This window comes from Danio aesculapii, chromosome 25 (genome assembly GCF_903798145.1).
Source record: "Danio aesculapii chromosome 25, fDanAes4.1, whole genome shotgun sequence".
NCBI classification, from domain to species: domain Eukaryota; kingdom Metazoa; phylum Chordata; class Actinopteri; order Cypriniformes; family Danionidae; genus Danio; species Danio aesculapii.
The window spans coordinates 34,697,021-34,714,339 of record NC_079459.1 but is presented as its reverse complement, the minus strand read 5'-3'; the positions used below and the strand labels follow the sequence as shown (position 1 = coordinate 34,714,339).

General features: G+C 30.4%; 1 protein-coding gene across 1 annotated transcript in view; it reads right to left on the bottom strand.

Moving 5' to 3' along the window:
- kcnq1.2 (potassium voltage-gated channel, KQT-like subfamily, member 1.2) overlaps window positions 1–17,319 on the bottom strand; it is a 203,050-nt gene that overhangs the window by 114,009 nt on the left and 71,722 nt on the right. Inside the window, exons 10-14 of the mRNA XM_056451540.1 lie at window positions 16,511–16,652; window positions 13,411–13,437; window positions 12,172–12,222; window positions 9,134–9,242; window positions 8,822–8,890 (exon numbers count right to left, since the gene is read on the bottom strand). Of these exons, the coding sequence (XP_056307515.1) occupies window positions 8,822–8,890; window positions 9,134–9,242; window positions 12,172–12,222; window positions 13,411–13,437; window positions 16,511–16,652 (398 nt within the window). The remainder of the gene's footprint in view (window positions 1–8,821; window positions 8,891–9,133; window positions 9,243–12,171; window positions 12,223–13,410; window positions 13,438–16,510; window positions 16,653–17,319) is intronic.

Sequence of the window (17,319 nt, the reverse complement as noted above, 5' to 3'; positions counted from 1 at the left end):
GTGTATGGATGTTTCCCAGAAATGGGTTGCGGCTGGAAGGGCATCCGCTGCGTAAAACATGTGCTGGATAAGTTGGCGGTTGATTCGGCTGTGGCGACCCCAGATTAATAAAGGGACTAAGCCGAAAAGAAAATGAATGAATTAATGAATGAATGAATGAATTATTATTATTATTATTATTATTATTATTATTATTATTATTATTATTATTATAAAATAAATCATTAAATATGATCAGTATCATTATTATTATTATTATTATTATTATTAATCAATTCATATTAAATATTATTATTAATATTATTAATCATATTACATTTTTTATCAACTCATTAAATATTCATATTATTCAAATCACATTAAATAGTACTATTATTATTGTTGTTGTTATTATTATCAATCAAATTATATTAAATATATTATGTTGATGATTGTTATTATTATTATTGGCATCATTATTCAATCAAATCCTATTAAATAGTATTATTATTTTTATTATTATTATTAATTAAATCATATTAAATATTATTATTATTATTATTATTATTATTATTATTATTATTATTAATCAAATCATATTAAATATTATTATTATTATTATTATTATTATTATTATTATTATCATTATTATTATCATTATCATTATCATTATCATTATTATCATTATCATTATCATTATTATTATCATTATTATTATCATTATTATTATTATTATCATTATTATTATCATTATTATTATTATTATCATTATTATTATTATTATCATCATTATTATTATTATTATTATTATTATTATTATTATTATCATTATTATTATTATTATTATTATTATTATTATTATTAATTAAATCATATTAATTATTATTATTATTATTATTATTATTATTATTATTATTAATCAAATCATATGAAATGTTATTATTATTATTATTATTATTATTATTATTATTATTATTATTGAAATCATTAAATATTAATATTATACAAAAAAATCTACAATAAAAATATAATTAAATTAAAGTATAATTAAATATACAATGTAAATTTGAACAAAGTAAAATTAAAACAAAATCTAATCTAATATGAACACTCATGATAAATAGAAAATAATGTTTATAACATTAATTATAGAATATATAGAATAATAAAGATAAAAATATCAAAATATAGTTACTGAACAAATTTACGGAGGGAGTAAAAGCAAAAAAATAAATGAAATGTTGGAAAAATATTAAAATATTAGCACATTAATTTATATAACAGTACATAATACGAACAATAATACAGTATGATTATTTACATCAGAACACACCCATACAATTATGCTTGCTGCTAAGCGCCACCTCCAAGTCAGCCCATATATGGTCAAGCCCCGCCCACTGCCTCTGCTGTACTAAAGACAAGGCTTCATTCACTCACAGATTTGTCCTGCGTGTGTGCGTCTATGGAAAGAAAAACATATGCACACTCAGATAGAGAGAAACACAGAAGTCTAACCGAGCATCTATGTGTGTATTTGGGCTCATCTGTGTTTAAATGTGAGCCTCCGTCATCATTTCATCTCAATCCAACATCACTAACAGGGCGTCCCATGAAAACACAAGTCCGTTTCTGTCGTCTGCACACACACAAACCCACATGAGAGACTCAGAGTAGCAGTTCAGGTGTTTTCGGCTGGTGTTTGTACAGGTGCAGATGGGGACGACCATCAGATGCTTTATAGAAAAACCTGAAAATCCACTCTTTGATGTTTATTTATTCACACATTTCTGAGCGTCAGGTTTAAAATAACACACATGAGCTGCATTGCTGAGTTGAGAAGAGTAGAGGAATCTAATGCTTCATTTTATTTTATTTTATTTTATTTTATATGTACCATGACAAATAATCCAATATTAATTTTACATAAGTTGTTTTATTTTATTTATTTATTTTATTTTATGTAGCATAACAGATAATTCAAATATTAATATTACAAGAATTGTTTTATTTAATTAATTATAAAAAAAAATTATGTATGATGACAAATAAGCCTAATTTTAATATCACAAGATTTTATTGTAGTTTTATTTTTTGCATTTATTTATTTATTTATTTATTTATTTATTTATTTAATGTAGCATGACAAATAAGTCCAATAATAATATTACAAGAGTTATTAATTAATTAATTAATTAGTTTATTTATTTATTTATTAATAAATTAGTAATTTAATGTAGCATGACAAAAAAGTTCTATATTTTTATTCCAAGAATTTATTTATTTAATTTTATTATTTTATTTTAAGTAGGATGACGGATAAGTCCAATATTACTAGTACAAGAGTGGTTTTATTTTATTTATTTATTTATTTATTTATTTATTTTTATTTTATGTAGCATGACAAATAAGTTCAATATTAATATTACAAGAGTTGATTTATTTTATTTATTTTATGTAGCATGACAAAAAAAATTCTTTATTATTATTACAAAATGTATTTACTTATTTAAATTTTATGTATTTATTTATTTATTTATTTATTTTATGTAGCATGACAAATACGTCCAATATTAATAAGACAAGAATTATTTTATTTATTTAATTAATTAATTTTTTATTAAAAATGTTTATGCATGTCAACTAAGCCCAATATTAATATTACTTATTTTATATATTTTATTTATTTTATGTAGCATGACAAACAAGTTCAATATTAATATTTTGTTAATTTAAAAGTTAGTTAATTTAATTAAATTAAAAAAATATTAACTTAGTAATATAATAATAATAATAATAATAATAATAATAATAATAATAACAACAACAACAACAACAGTTAACTTTTTAATATAATTTATTCTATTATTTTACTACATTGTAGTTCATTAAAATATGTATAAAATATAAATTATTTAAATTTTATTGTTCATATATTAAAATAATACCTTTACTATATAGCCCTATCCACTAATTTTCCTGATAAAATATAAACACTGTTTTTATTAAAGTTATTATTAAAAAATAACAAAAATATTAATAAAAAAATTAATAATAATAATAATAATAATAAATAAAAATAAAAATACAAATCACTGGACTAAATGTGTGCACTAACGAGAGTGTATGAGACTGTTCTGAATATTCACTTGTAAGTGTGTTCTGCATGTTCCCTAGTAAGAATGTATGTTCTGAAAGTTCACAACTGAGAGCTGATGGGATTGCCAGAGGTCAGAGGTCGAGCTCAGTCTAAATAAACACACCAGTGCTGCGTCTCATTCTCTACAAAAACACCAATATCCTGAGTTTATTTATCCTCCTCATATTCTCTTCAGTTTCCAGAGAGATACGATGTGGCATTGACTGCCAGCGAGGAACAAAGAAAGAGAGAGAAGAACAGAGGAGAAACAGAAAAAGAGACATTGTGCACTTCTGAGTGTGCTACAACTGAGTGGGTGGAACAAACCATCTGTAGGAAACACACCGTCTCCTCTCCGTATGCACCAGACACTCTCATAAACACACTGAATGTTACAACATTACAACAACGTTACAAAGACTCAAAAAGATAACAACAATCTAAATAAAACAACAGAATAGCGTATAAGCTTTTCAAAAATGTAGATTATAATATATAGCTGCAGATTAGCCATGTATACGCATGTTTACCATACTAACGCCGTAGGTTTTTCTGTTTTTGATTGTAATGCAATATTGTAAAGATGCTTTGCAACATTAATAATTGTGAAAAGTGATGTACAAATAAACTTGAATTGAATAGGAAACAGGAAGGAAACAGCCACTCAGGAAACTGAGAAGAAATAGGGAATTCAGACAGGAAACAAGCAGGAAAGACCGGAAAAAAACAAACAGAGAGGAAACTGACAGGAAATAGATGCAATTCAAACTGGAAATAGAAAAGAAAGAGATTGGTATAAGATGGGACACAGATTTTGGAACAGAAGTGGATTGAGGATTAGGGTTAGGAAACAGAAAGGAAATAAACAGGAATTAGAAGGGAAACAATAAACAGAAGAAAAGGGAAACTGAAGGAAATGAGAGAAGGAAAGAGACAGGAAAGAGATTGAAATCAGATGGGAAACAGAACAGAAACAAGGAAGCAGAAATGAGAAGGCAAAGAAATAGGAAACTGATAGGAAACACGGACAGGAATAGGAATAACAGGCAGTGAACAGACAGGAAATAAGTGGAAATTAGATGGGGGAAAGACAGAAGAGAAACAGGGAACAGATGAGAATCTGAAGAAAAGAAATAGGAAAAGGGCAGGAAACTGACAGGAAACTAACAGGAACATAATTGTATTTTGGAACAGATGTGGACAGAAAAAACAAACAGGGAACAGAAAGGAAATAGACGGAAATCAGATGGGAAACAATAAACAGAAGAAAGAGGAAACAAATTGAAGAAGATAGAATTCAGACAGGAAAGAGATTGAAATCAGATCAGAAATCGAAAACAGACCGAAAAACTGAAAAGAGAAAGCAAAGAAATAGGAAACTGACAGGAAACAGACAGAAATGGGAAAAACAGGAAATTAGTGGAAATTAGATGGGGGGGGGGGCAGGCAGAAGAGAAACAGGAAACAGCAGGGAATCTAAAAGAAATGGGAAATGCAGGAAACAGACAGGAAACCAACAGGAAATGATTGGATTCAGAGAGAAAAAAAAACAGATGGGAAACCGATATGAAAGAGATATAATTCATGGGAATCTGATACAAACTAGGAACAGAACAGAAACAAGAAACAGAGAAAATCTTGAAAACTGACAAGAGAGAATTGGGAAAAAAACAGACAGGAAATAGAAAGGAAAGAAAAGGAAGAGAAACAGAAAACACAAGAATCAGAACAAGAAAAGTGGGGAGAAAAAAAAATTAAAAATCAGGAAACCCATAGGAAAATGATCAGACTCAGAAAGAAAACAGAAAGGAATAAGAATGAAAACAGTGGAAGAAACAGGAACCAGAATGAGGAGAAATGAAAACTCAATGGGAAAAATACGAAAATCAAAACAAGAGGAGATAAAAGACAAGAAACAGACAGGAAACCAACAGCGAACAGACAGGATTCAGAGAGGAAAGAGATGGAAATCCGAGGAAATCTAATGGAAAACAGGCTGAATGAAAATAGGAAACAGAACAGAGACAGGAAACAGAAAAAAATCTTGACTAGAGACAGGACAGAAACAGGAAATAAATGGAAAAGATAAAGGAAGAGAGACAGGAAACAGAAAACAGACAAAAATCAGAACAAAAAAAGTGGGAACAAAGACAGGAAATGATCAAACTCAAAAAGGAAACAGAAGGGAATAAGAATGAAAACAGTGGAAGAAATGGAGACATGAATCAGAATGAGAAGAAATGAAAACGCAACAGGAAAAATACAAAAATCAAAACAAGAGGAGATAAAGACAGGAAACCAACAGGAAATAGACAGGATTCAGAGAGGAAAGAGATGGAAATCCGAGAAAATCGGATGGAAAACAGGCAGAATGCAAATAGGAAACAGAACAGAGACAGGAAACAGAAAAAAATCTTGACTAGAGACAGGAACAGACAGGAAATAAATGGAAAAGAAAAAGGAAGAAAGAGGAAACAGAATCAGAACAAAACAAAAAGTGGGAAAAAAAGACAGGAAAATGATCAGACTCAAAGGAAACAGAAGGGAATAAGAATGAAAACAGTGGAAAAAAACAGAGACATGAATCAGAATGAGATGAAATGAAAACGCAACAGGTAAAATACAAAAATCAAAACAAGAGGAGATAAAGACAGGAAACCAACAGGAAATAGTTAGGAAATAGACAGGATTCAGAGAGGAAAGAGATGAAAATACGCGGAAATCTGATAGAAAACAGGCAGAATGCAAATAGGAAACGGAACAGAGACAGGAAACAGAAAATAATCTTGACTAGAGACAGGACAGAAACAGGAAATAAATGGAAAAGATAAAGGAAGAGAGACAGGAAACAGAAAACAGACAAAAACCAGAACAAAAAAGTGGGGAAAAAAGACAGGAAATGATCAAACTCAGAAAGGAAACAGAAGGGAATAAGAATGAAAACAGTGGAAGAAATGGAGACATGAATCAGATTGAGAAGAAATGAAAACGCAACAGGAAAAATACAAAAATCAAAACAAGGGGAGATAAAGACAGGAAACCAACAGGAAATAGACAGGAAATAGACAGGATTCAGAGAGGAAAGAGATGAAAATACGAGGAAATCTGATGGAAAACAGGCAAAATGCAAATAGGAAACGGAACAGAGACAGGAAACAGAAAATAATCTTGACTAGAGACAGGACAGAAACAGGAAATAAATGGAAAAGAAAAAGGAAGAGAGAGAAAACAGAATCAGAACAAAACAAAAAGTGGGATAAAAGACAGGAAAATGATCAGACTCAAAGGAAACAGAAGGGAATAAGAATGAAAACAGTGGAAGAAACAGGAATCAGAATGAGAAGAAATGAAAACGCAACAGGAAAAATACTAAAAGTAAAACAAGAGGAGATAAAAGACAGGAAACCAACAGGAAATAGACAGGAAATAGACAGGATTCAGAGAGGAAAGAGATGAAAATACGAGGAAATCTGATGGAAAACAGGCAAAATGCAAATAGGAAACAGAACAGAGACAGGAAACAGAAAATAATCTTGACTAGAGACATGAACAGACAGGAAATAAATGGAAAAGAAAAAGGAAGAGAGACAGGAAACAGAATCCGAACAAAACAAAAAGTGGGATAAAAGACAGGAAAATGATCAGACTCAAAGGAAACAGAAGGGAATAAGAATGAAAACAGTGGAAGAAATGGAGACATGAATCAGAATGAGAAGAAATGAAAACGCAACAGGAAAAATACAAAAATCAAAACAAGGGGAGATAAAGACAGGAAACCAACAGGAAATAGACAGGATTCAGAGAGGAAAGAGGTGGAAATCTGAGGAAATCTGATGGAAAACAGGCAGAATGCAAATAGGAAACAGAACAGAGACAGGAAACAGAAAATAATCTTGACTAGAGACATGAACAGACAGGAAATAAATGGAAAAGAAAAAGGAAGAAAGAGGAAACAGAATCAGAACAAAACAAAAAGTGGGAAAAAAAGACAGGAAAATGATCAGACTCAAAGGAAACAGAAGGGAATAAGAATGAAAACAGTGGAAAAAAACAGAGACATGAATCAGAATGAGATGAAATGAAAACGCAACAGGTAAAATACAAAAATCAAAACAAGAGGAGATAAAGACAGGAAACCAACAGGAAATAGTTAGGAAATAGACAGGATTCAGAGAGGAAAGAGATGAAAATACGTGGAAATCTGATAGAAAACAGGCAGAATGCAAATAGGAAACGGAACAGAGACAGGAAACAGAAAATAATCTTGACTAGAGACAGGACAGAAACAGGAAATAAATGGAAAAGATAAAGGAAGAGAGACAGGAAACAGAAAACAGACAAAAACCAGAACAAAAAAAGTGGGGAAAAAAGACAGGAAATGATCAAACTCAGAAAGGAAACAGAAGGGAATAAGAATGAAAACAGTGGAAGAAATGGAGACATGAATCAGATTGAGAAGAAATGAAAACGCAACAGGAAAAATACAAAAATCAAAACAAGGGGAGATAAAGACAGGAAACCAACAGGAAATAGACAGGAAATAGACAGGATTCAGAGAGGAAAGAGATGAAAATACGAGGAAATCTGATGGAAAACAGGCAAAATGCAAATAGGAAACGGAACAGAGACAGGAAACAGAAAATAATCTTGACTAGAGACAGGACAGAAACAGGAAATAAATGGAAAAGAAAAAGGAAGAGAGAGAAAACAGAATCAGAACAAAACAAAAAGTGGGATAAAAGACAGGAAAATGATCAGACTCAAAGGAAACAGAAGGGAATAAGAATGAAAACAGTGGAAGAAACAGGAATCAGAATGAGAAGAAATGAAAACGCAACAGGAAAAATACTAAAAGTAAAACAAGAGGAGATAAAAGACAGGAAACCAACAGGAAATAGACAGGAAATAGACAGGATTCAGAGAGGAAAGAGATGAAAATACGAGGAAATCTGATGGAAAACAGGCAAAATGCAAATAGGAAACAGAACAGAGACAGGAAACAGAAAATAATCTTGACTAGAGACATGAACAGACAGGAAATAAATGGAAAAGAAAAAGGAAGAGAGACAGGAAACAGAATCCGAACAAAACAAAAAGTGGGATAAAAGACAGGAAAATGATCAGACTCAAAGGAAACAGAAGGGAATAAGAATGAAAACAGTGGAAGAAATGGAGACATGAATCAGAATGAGAAGAAATGAAAACGCAACAGGAAAAATACAAAAATCAAAACAAGAGGAGATAAAGACAGGAAACCAACAGGAAATAGACAGGATTCAGAGAGGAAAGAGATGGAAATCTGAGGAAATCTGATGGAAAACAGGCAGAATGCAAATAGGAAACAGAACAGAGACAGGAAACAGAAAATAATCTTGACTAGAGACATGAACAGACAGGAAATAAATGGAAAAGAAAAAGGAAAATAGAGGAAACAGATACAGAACAAAACAAAAAGTGGGATAAAAGACAGGAAAATGATCAGACTCAAAGGAAACAGAAGGGAATAAGAATGAAAACAGTGGAAGAAATGGAGACATGAATCAGAATGAGAAGAAATGAAAATGAGATGAGGAAAATAAATAAAAAACAAAACAAGAGGAGATGAAATAAAGACAGGACACAGACAGGAAACCAACAGCAGTGAGGAAGAAACTGATGGGAAAGACACTGGCGGGGAGTCAGAACAGTATCCAGGAACAGTACCTGCTAGTGTTCAGGTGCTGAGTAGAGACTGACTCTTCCTCCTTTGCCACAAACGGGCTTCTCAACAGACTGAAAGACAGAAAGATGTGCTTTCCTTCATCCCACAGCTGGAGAAATGGAGGATGGAGAGTTGTTACAGATGGAAAAATGAAATGACTGGAGAGCTGCTGAGAGCTCAAAAGCATCTGCTCGTACGCACAAACATCCTAAAACCAACACCAATGGAACAAACGCAAACACACAAAGCCACTCTGAGTGAAAATGCATGTGACGGATGGGTAAACGTTTAGTAAAACCTAGTAAGTAACTCACTGTGAGGCGTCTGTAACCACAGGCAGAGGAATGTCTTCAGCGGTGAAATCTAGCTCATCCACCAGACTGTTGTTTCGAGAGATGTCCGGCCCGTCAAGCTTTTTCTTCACTGTAGAGAAGATTAAACCGCACACTCACACACAGTAACAGTATAAAAGACAACATTATCCTACAACTTGCCCACAAGGCATTATATGTGTAGATGAATGTCTGCTATCAGTCAAATCCAATCAGAGGTTTACTAAATTTATCTTAGATTTTTCCAGCTCTACAATGACTACTGGTGCTTCAAATTTTCAATGTCGATTACTACTGAAGCTTTGAATATTCAATGCTGATTACTACCGACATTACAGATATTCAATGCTGATTACTACTACACTACAGATATTCAATGCTGATTACTACCGATGCTTCGAATATTCCATGGTGAGTACTACTGAAGCTTTGAATATTCTATGCTGATTACTACCGACACTACAAATATTCAATGCTGATTACTAAAGATGCATCGAATATTCAATGCTAATTTCTACTGATGCTTCAAATATTCAATGCTGATTACTACAGATGCTTAGAATATTCAATGTTGAGTACTACTGAAGCTTTGAATATTAAATGCCGCATACTACTGACACCACAGATATTCAATGCTGATTACTAAAGATGCTTAGAATATTCAATGCTGAGTACTACTGAAGCTTTGAATATTTACTGTTGATTACTACTGAAGCTTTGAATATTCAATGCTGATTACTACCGACACTACTGATATTCATTGCTGATTACTACCGATGCATCAAATATTCAATGCGAATTTTTATTGATGCTTCAAATATTAAATGCTGAATACTACAGAAGCTTTGAATATTCAAAGTCAATTACAACTGAATCTTTGAATATTCAATGCTGATTACTACTAACACTTCGGATATTCAATGCTGATTACTACTAACACTTCGGATATTCAATGCTGATTACTACCGATGCTTCGGAAATTCAATGCTGATTACTACTGACACTTCAGATATCGATTGCTGATTTCTACCGACATTTCGGATATTTTATGCTGATTACTACCAACACTTTGGACATTCAATGCTGATTACTACTGACACTTCGAATATTCAATGCTGACCACTACTGAAACTTTGATTATTCAATGCTGATTACTACCGATGCATCAAATATTCAATGCTAATTTCTACTGACGCTTCAAATATTCAATGCTGATTACAACTGAATCTTTGAATATTCAATGCTCATTACTACTAACACTTCAGATATTCAATGCTGATTGCTACCGATGCTTTGGATATTCAATGCTGATTACTACCAATGCTTCGGATATTCAATGCTGATTACTACCGACACTTTGGATATTCAATGCTGATTACTACCAATGCTTCGGATATTCAATGCTGATTACTACCAACACTTCGGATATTTAATGCTAATTGCTACCGACACTTCCGATATTCAATGCTGATTTCTACCGACACTTTGGATATTTAATGCTGATTACTACCGACACTTTGGATATTCACTGATGATTACTACTGACACTTCGGAAATTTAATGCTGATTTCTACCTACATTTTGGATATTTAATGCTGATTACTACCGACACTTTGGATATTCAATGATGATTACAACCTACACTTCGGATATTCAATGCTGATTACTACCAATGCTTCGAATATTCAATGCTGATTACTACCAACACTTCGGATATTTAATGCTAATTGCAACCGACACTTCCGATATTCAATGCTGATTTCTACCAACACTTTGGATATTCACTGATGATTACTACCGACACTTCGGACATTTAATACTGATTACTACCGACACTTCGGATATTCAATGCTGATTATTACCGATGCTTCAGATATTCAATGCTGATTCCTACCGACACTTCGGATATTCAATGCTGATTATTACCGATGCTTCAGATATTCAATGCTGATTCCTACCGACACTTCGGATATTCAATGCTGATTACTATCGACACTACAGATATTCAATGCTAATTATTACCAATGCTTCAGATATTCAATGCTGATTAATACCAACACTTCGGGTATTCAATGCTGATTACTACCTACACTACAGATATTCGATGCAGATTACTACCAACACTTCGTATAGTCAATGCTGATCACTACCAACACTTCGCATAGTCAATGCTGATCACTACCGACACTTCAGATATTCAATGCTCATTTCTACCAACACTTTGGATATTTAATGCTGATTACTACTGAATATTTGATGTCAGTTACTACGATGCTTTGAATATTCAACGTTGTTTACTATTGAGGCTTTGAATATTCAATGTTGGATACTACCAATGCTTCAAATTTTCGATTTCAACAACAAATTGAGATTTAAATATTTGAAGTTGATTACTACCAATGCTTCGAATATTCAAAGTCAATGCTTTAAATATTCAATGCTGATTACTACCGGTGCTTCGAATATTCGATATTCATTACTATCAATGCTTTGAATATTCAATGCTGATTACTACTAATGCTTTGAATATTTAATGCTGATTATTATTATAGCTTCGAATATTCAATGTTGATTACCATTGAAGCTTTGAAAATTTAATGCTGATTATTATTATAGCTTCGAATATTCAATGTTGATTACCATTGAAGCTTTGAAAATTCAATGTTGATTATTATTAAAGCTTTGAATATTCAATGTTGATTACCAACAAAGCATCAAATGTTCAATGCAGATTACTACTGAAACTATGATTATTTGATGTTGATTACAAATGAAAACTTTTATATTCGATGTTGATTACAAGCTGAAAAAAGCCAAAGACAATTTTTTAAATAATTCTGATTTGATTCGACCTGAAAGCAGAAAGTCATAAGGGCGAGTAAAACATGGGATAACTCCCATCTTTGGGTGAACTGACCCTTTTAAGCATTAAAGCAAGAAAACAGTTGAACAGCAGCATGAAATAAAACATGGATTTTAGAGAAAGAGAAAGTGAAGTTGTGAGCAGAAAGAAACAATACCTGGGGAAGAAGGACAGCTGAGAGTGAAAGCGGACCACGAGCGCTGACGGTCTGTCCACATGCAGAAAAAAGAAGAAGCGCAAACTAACATCATGATGAAGGTGAGAAAAAATAAGACAAAACAGAGCAGCAGGAGAGGCAGGAAAACACTGCAGATCAGATGAGTTTGTATTCAACTTCACTGATTTAAGACTTGTTAAAGAAATAAAAATGTGAATTTTAAAATGCAATAACATATTAATGTGGAATAAATATACACTAAATATAAAGAAAATCACATTATATATATATATATATATGTATGTATGTATGTATGTATGTATGTATGTATGTATGTATGTATGTATGCATGCATATATATATACATACATACATACATACATACATATATATACACATACATATATACATACATATATACATACATAAATATATACATACATATATACATACATAAATATATACATAAATATATTTATATATATATATATATATATATATATATATATATATATATATATATATATAAATATATATATATAAATATAAATAAGTGTTAACTGAAATGTAGAAATATAGATAGAATTAATATCTGAGATATACATTTTTCTTTTCCAATTTGTTTAATAAAAAAATACAATAAAAAATAAAAGTGGAATAAATTTGCATTAAATATAAACATTCACATTAAATTACATTATTTAAAATTTATTTTTCGTAAAATAAGTGTTAACCGAAATGTAGAAATAGATACAATTAATATCTGAAATATTTTTACTAATATATTTACATATTTCTTTTCCATTTTGTTTATTAAAAACGTAAAAAAATATATATATATAATTGTGGAATAAATATAAATTTGCATATATATATATATATATATATATATATATATATATATATATATACATATACATACATACACACATATACATACATACAAATACCAAGTATTATTACAGTAGTAATATAGTATTGATAACATGCATCCAAATTTTAATCTGAATCATTTTCTGCTTTAATTAAAAGTTTGTACGCAAACAGGTGAATTTTCATTTCTACTTTTTGTTTCCGTAATTTCTGCTGTTTTCACCCTAACCCTAGCCTTATCATTCAGCAAGCGTCCTGATGGCACACAACACAACATGCAGATGCAGAGCTAAAGCAGAAGCAGCAGCAGCAGCAGCAGAAACACACACACACACACACGTGGCGCTCTCTCTCTCTCTCTCTCACCTGATGAGCGGAAAAGTTTTGCAATTCCTGCATAGAGAAAAACATGAACCGCTCAAACTTACTCAGACATTTCAGCAGACTTTTTTTATAATTATTTATAATAATAATAATAATAATAATGTTGTTGATATTTATACATTTTTGCACTGTGAAATGTGTTTAAATATTAATTATAATATTAATTATAATTTTAATATATATATATATATATACACACATATATATACACACACATATATATATATATATATATATATATATATATATATATATATATATATATATATATATATATATATATATATATATATATATATACATATACATACATACATACATACATACATGCATATGTACATATACATATACACATATACACACATATACACACACATATTACAACCTACTGTGTGACATTGATAACCTCAGGTACTGATTATGGGCTTTATTCAGCGTTAAATGCTCTGAATGTGAGTTTAAATACCATTTCACCTGACATTTAATTGCTGTACTCCTGAAAGCAGCAGGAGATCTTACCTCTTAAAAATAAACTAGCAGACCCTTTGAAAATAAAAGTCAGAAGTGATTCATTGTTCACAAAAGACAATCAGTCACTCAGTGGCCTAATGTTAAAGAGCTTTAATATGTATTAATTAGATTAAAAGCCTATACTGTTTCATTGGGAGTGCAGTGGCTGGTATTTAAAGGTTTGCGTTTGGCGCAGACAAATTGCTTGATGCTAGAATCTTGTCACGTTGTGTGTTGTTAGGACAAATTCCTTGCGTGTGCTAAAAAAAGACTTGGCAATAAAGCTCTTTCTGATTCTGATAAAAGCCTGCAGGAATATCTGTGTTAATTTCAGACAAATGAGCTGATCTCTAATGTAGAGTCTATAAAACTCTTTTCAACTGTGCGTACATGTGTGTGTCTGTGTGTGTGTGTGTGTGTGTGTGTGTGTGTGGAAAATCTAATTTATTGTATGTGGAAAACAGTTCAATCTCTCCTTCCTCTTTATGGTTGAAAAAAAAAGCATTTATGAGGATCAACAGACAAGTCAAAAAACGCAGTAAAACTCCTTATGTTCTTCTCTGCTTGATGAACTTCAGCCGAAACTCCAGAAAACACACGTGATGATGTTAACAAGAAAGATCAGAGAGAAACTCTTCAGTGTATCAGAACTGGCTGGCTGTTTACATGTGCGTTTATACAAGCAAACGAATACTTTTTTAGTATTGTTATTTTATATTGACTGGGGACTTTTATTATGTAAATCCTTCAGTCAAACTGATTTGCAGCATAAACCTTTAAATCTGGCAACGTTCACAATCTGAATATATATATATATACATATATACACATACACATATACAAATAAATTAATTAATCAATATTCATTTTCATTCGGCTTAGTCCCTTTGTTAATCAGGAGTCGCCACAGCAGAATGAACCGCCAACTTATCCAGCAAATGCTTTAAGCAGCGGATGCCCTTCCAGCTGCAACCCATCACTGGGAAACACCGATACACTCCCATTCACACACATACACTACGGACAATTTTTAGCTTACCCAATTCGCCTATAGCACATGTCTTTGGGCTGTGGGAGAAACCGGAGCACCTGGAGAAAACCCACGCGAACACGGGGAGAACATGCAAACTCCACACAGAAACACCAACTGACCCAGCCGAGGCTTATACCAGCAACCTTCTTGCTGTTAGGCGATCGTGCTACTTACTGTGCCATCATGACGCCAAATAAATAAACTATTTATTTTAATTATTTGGATTTTGACATTTTGTTTTTATATATATAATTTACAATAATGTTTCATATTAAACATATAATATTAATTTGTATAATCCAAATAAAAGTATTAAATATAACAATACATTTATTCATTCATTCATTCATTCATATGTTTTACACAGTGGATGCCGTTCCAGCTGCAACCCAGTACCAGGAAACACCCATACACACTCATTCACACCCTCATACACTAGAGCTAATTTAGTTCATCGGTCCCCCTATAGCGCATGTGTTTGGACTGTGGGGGAAACAGGAGCACCGGGAGGAAACTAAAACTAAAATAAATGAAACCTAAATGCACAACTTGATAAAATGTAACAAAACTGAATATAAAAGAATTTCAGCAACCCAAACTGAGCTAAATACAAAGATCAAAACTAATACAAAAAAATAGGAATGATTATTATTATCCTTTTAATTTAAAATGTATTTATTTTATAATTTATTTATAATTATTAATAAAAAAATCCCATATAAAAGATAATCCCATATTATAATATTAATTATATTGTTAAAATTATAATATTAAAATTCTAATATTAATATCTAATATATACTATTAATATTATTTTATATTGTATAAGCTAATCTTATATAACAATAACAATATATAGAAGTGTCTTATAGAAGAATATCTAGTCTAATATTATTTACTGCCATCATGGCAAAGATAAAATAAATCAGTTATTAGAGATGAGTTACTAAAACTATTAGGATTAGAAATGTGTTGGAGAAAATCTACTCTCTATTAAACAGAAATTGAGGGAAAAAAATAAACAGGGGACTAATAATTCAGGGGTCTGAATAATTCTGATTGCAACTGCATATATATATATATATATATATATATATATATATATATATATATATATATATATATATATATATATATATATATATATATATATATATATATATATATATATATTGATATATATATATATATATATATATTGATATATATATATATATATATATTGATATATATATATATATATATTGATATATATATATATATATATTGATATATATATAGATATATATATATATATATATATAGATATATATATATATATATATATATATATATATATATATATATATATATATATATATATATATATATATATATATATATATATATATATTGATATATATATATATATATATATATATATATATATATATATATATATATATATATATATATATATTTATATATTAAGTGAATTGTCTAAAAGAAGAAGCTGGCAGTAAGAATCAGTGAAGTGTGTGTATCCCATAATAAGCGCACCTGTAGAGTCGTCTGTAAACACAGCGTCTTTATCCTCGATGTGGTCGTAAGTGATCTGCGGGATAGACAGAGCCCGTTCTCCAGCAGGACCCAGAGAGCCGTTGTCCCGCAGGGATTTGGGTTTGCGTTTGTAGCGTTTACTCTGAGGAGACAGTTTTACATTCTCATTTTATTGTTACTTCAGCAAAACTATAAAATATAAGACCCTTTCTCGGTTAAACAGCGTTTGGTAAACATTTGAAACAAAAAAAAGAGAATAAGGAGAATAATTTTGCTTCAGTTGTAAATTAGTTTTATGATTCTTCCTTTTTATAAACGGAAAACATTGAAAAATGATCTTCAAAACTTCAGAAAGTTGTTGTAAAATAATTAAATTACCAAAAAGTCCCAAATAAACAAGGTTGAACATTTATTTTACAAAAAAAAAAAAAAAACAGAATACAATTCTTAATACCCGAAAACTAAAACTAAAAGCTATAAATCAACATGAATAAACGCTACAGTATAAAATATGAATAATACCACAATAAGAATAACCGGCAGATGCATTTACTAGGTGAAAATGAAATAAACTAATGGTATTGTATGGTAAATATATTTACAGTACAATATTATTATAAATGACACTAACACCATAATAATAATAATAATAATAATAATAATAATAATAATAATAATAATAATAATAATAATAATAATAATAATAATAATAACAACAATTTATAGGACACCTTTCAATACCAATTGAAATATTTTAAAAATTACTCTGAGCTCAGCTAAATAACATTACAAGGAGACATTCAGCGACC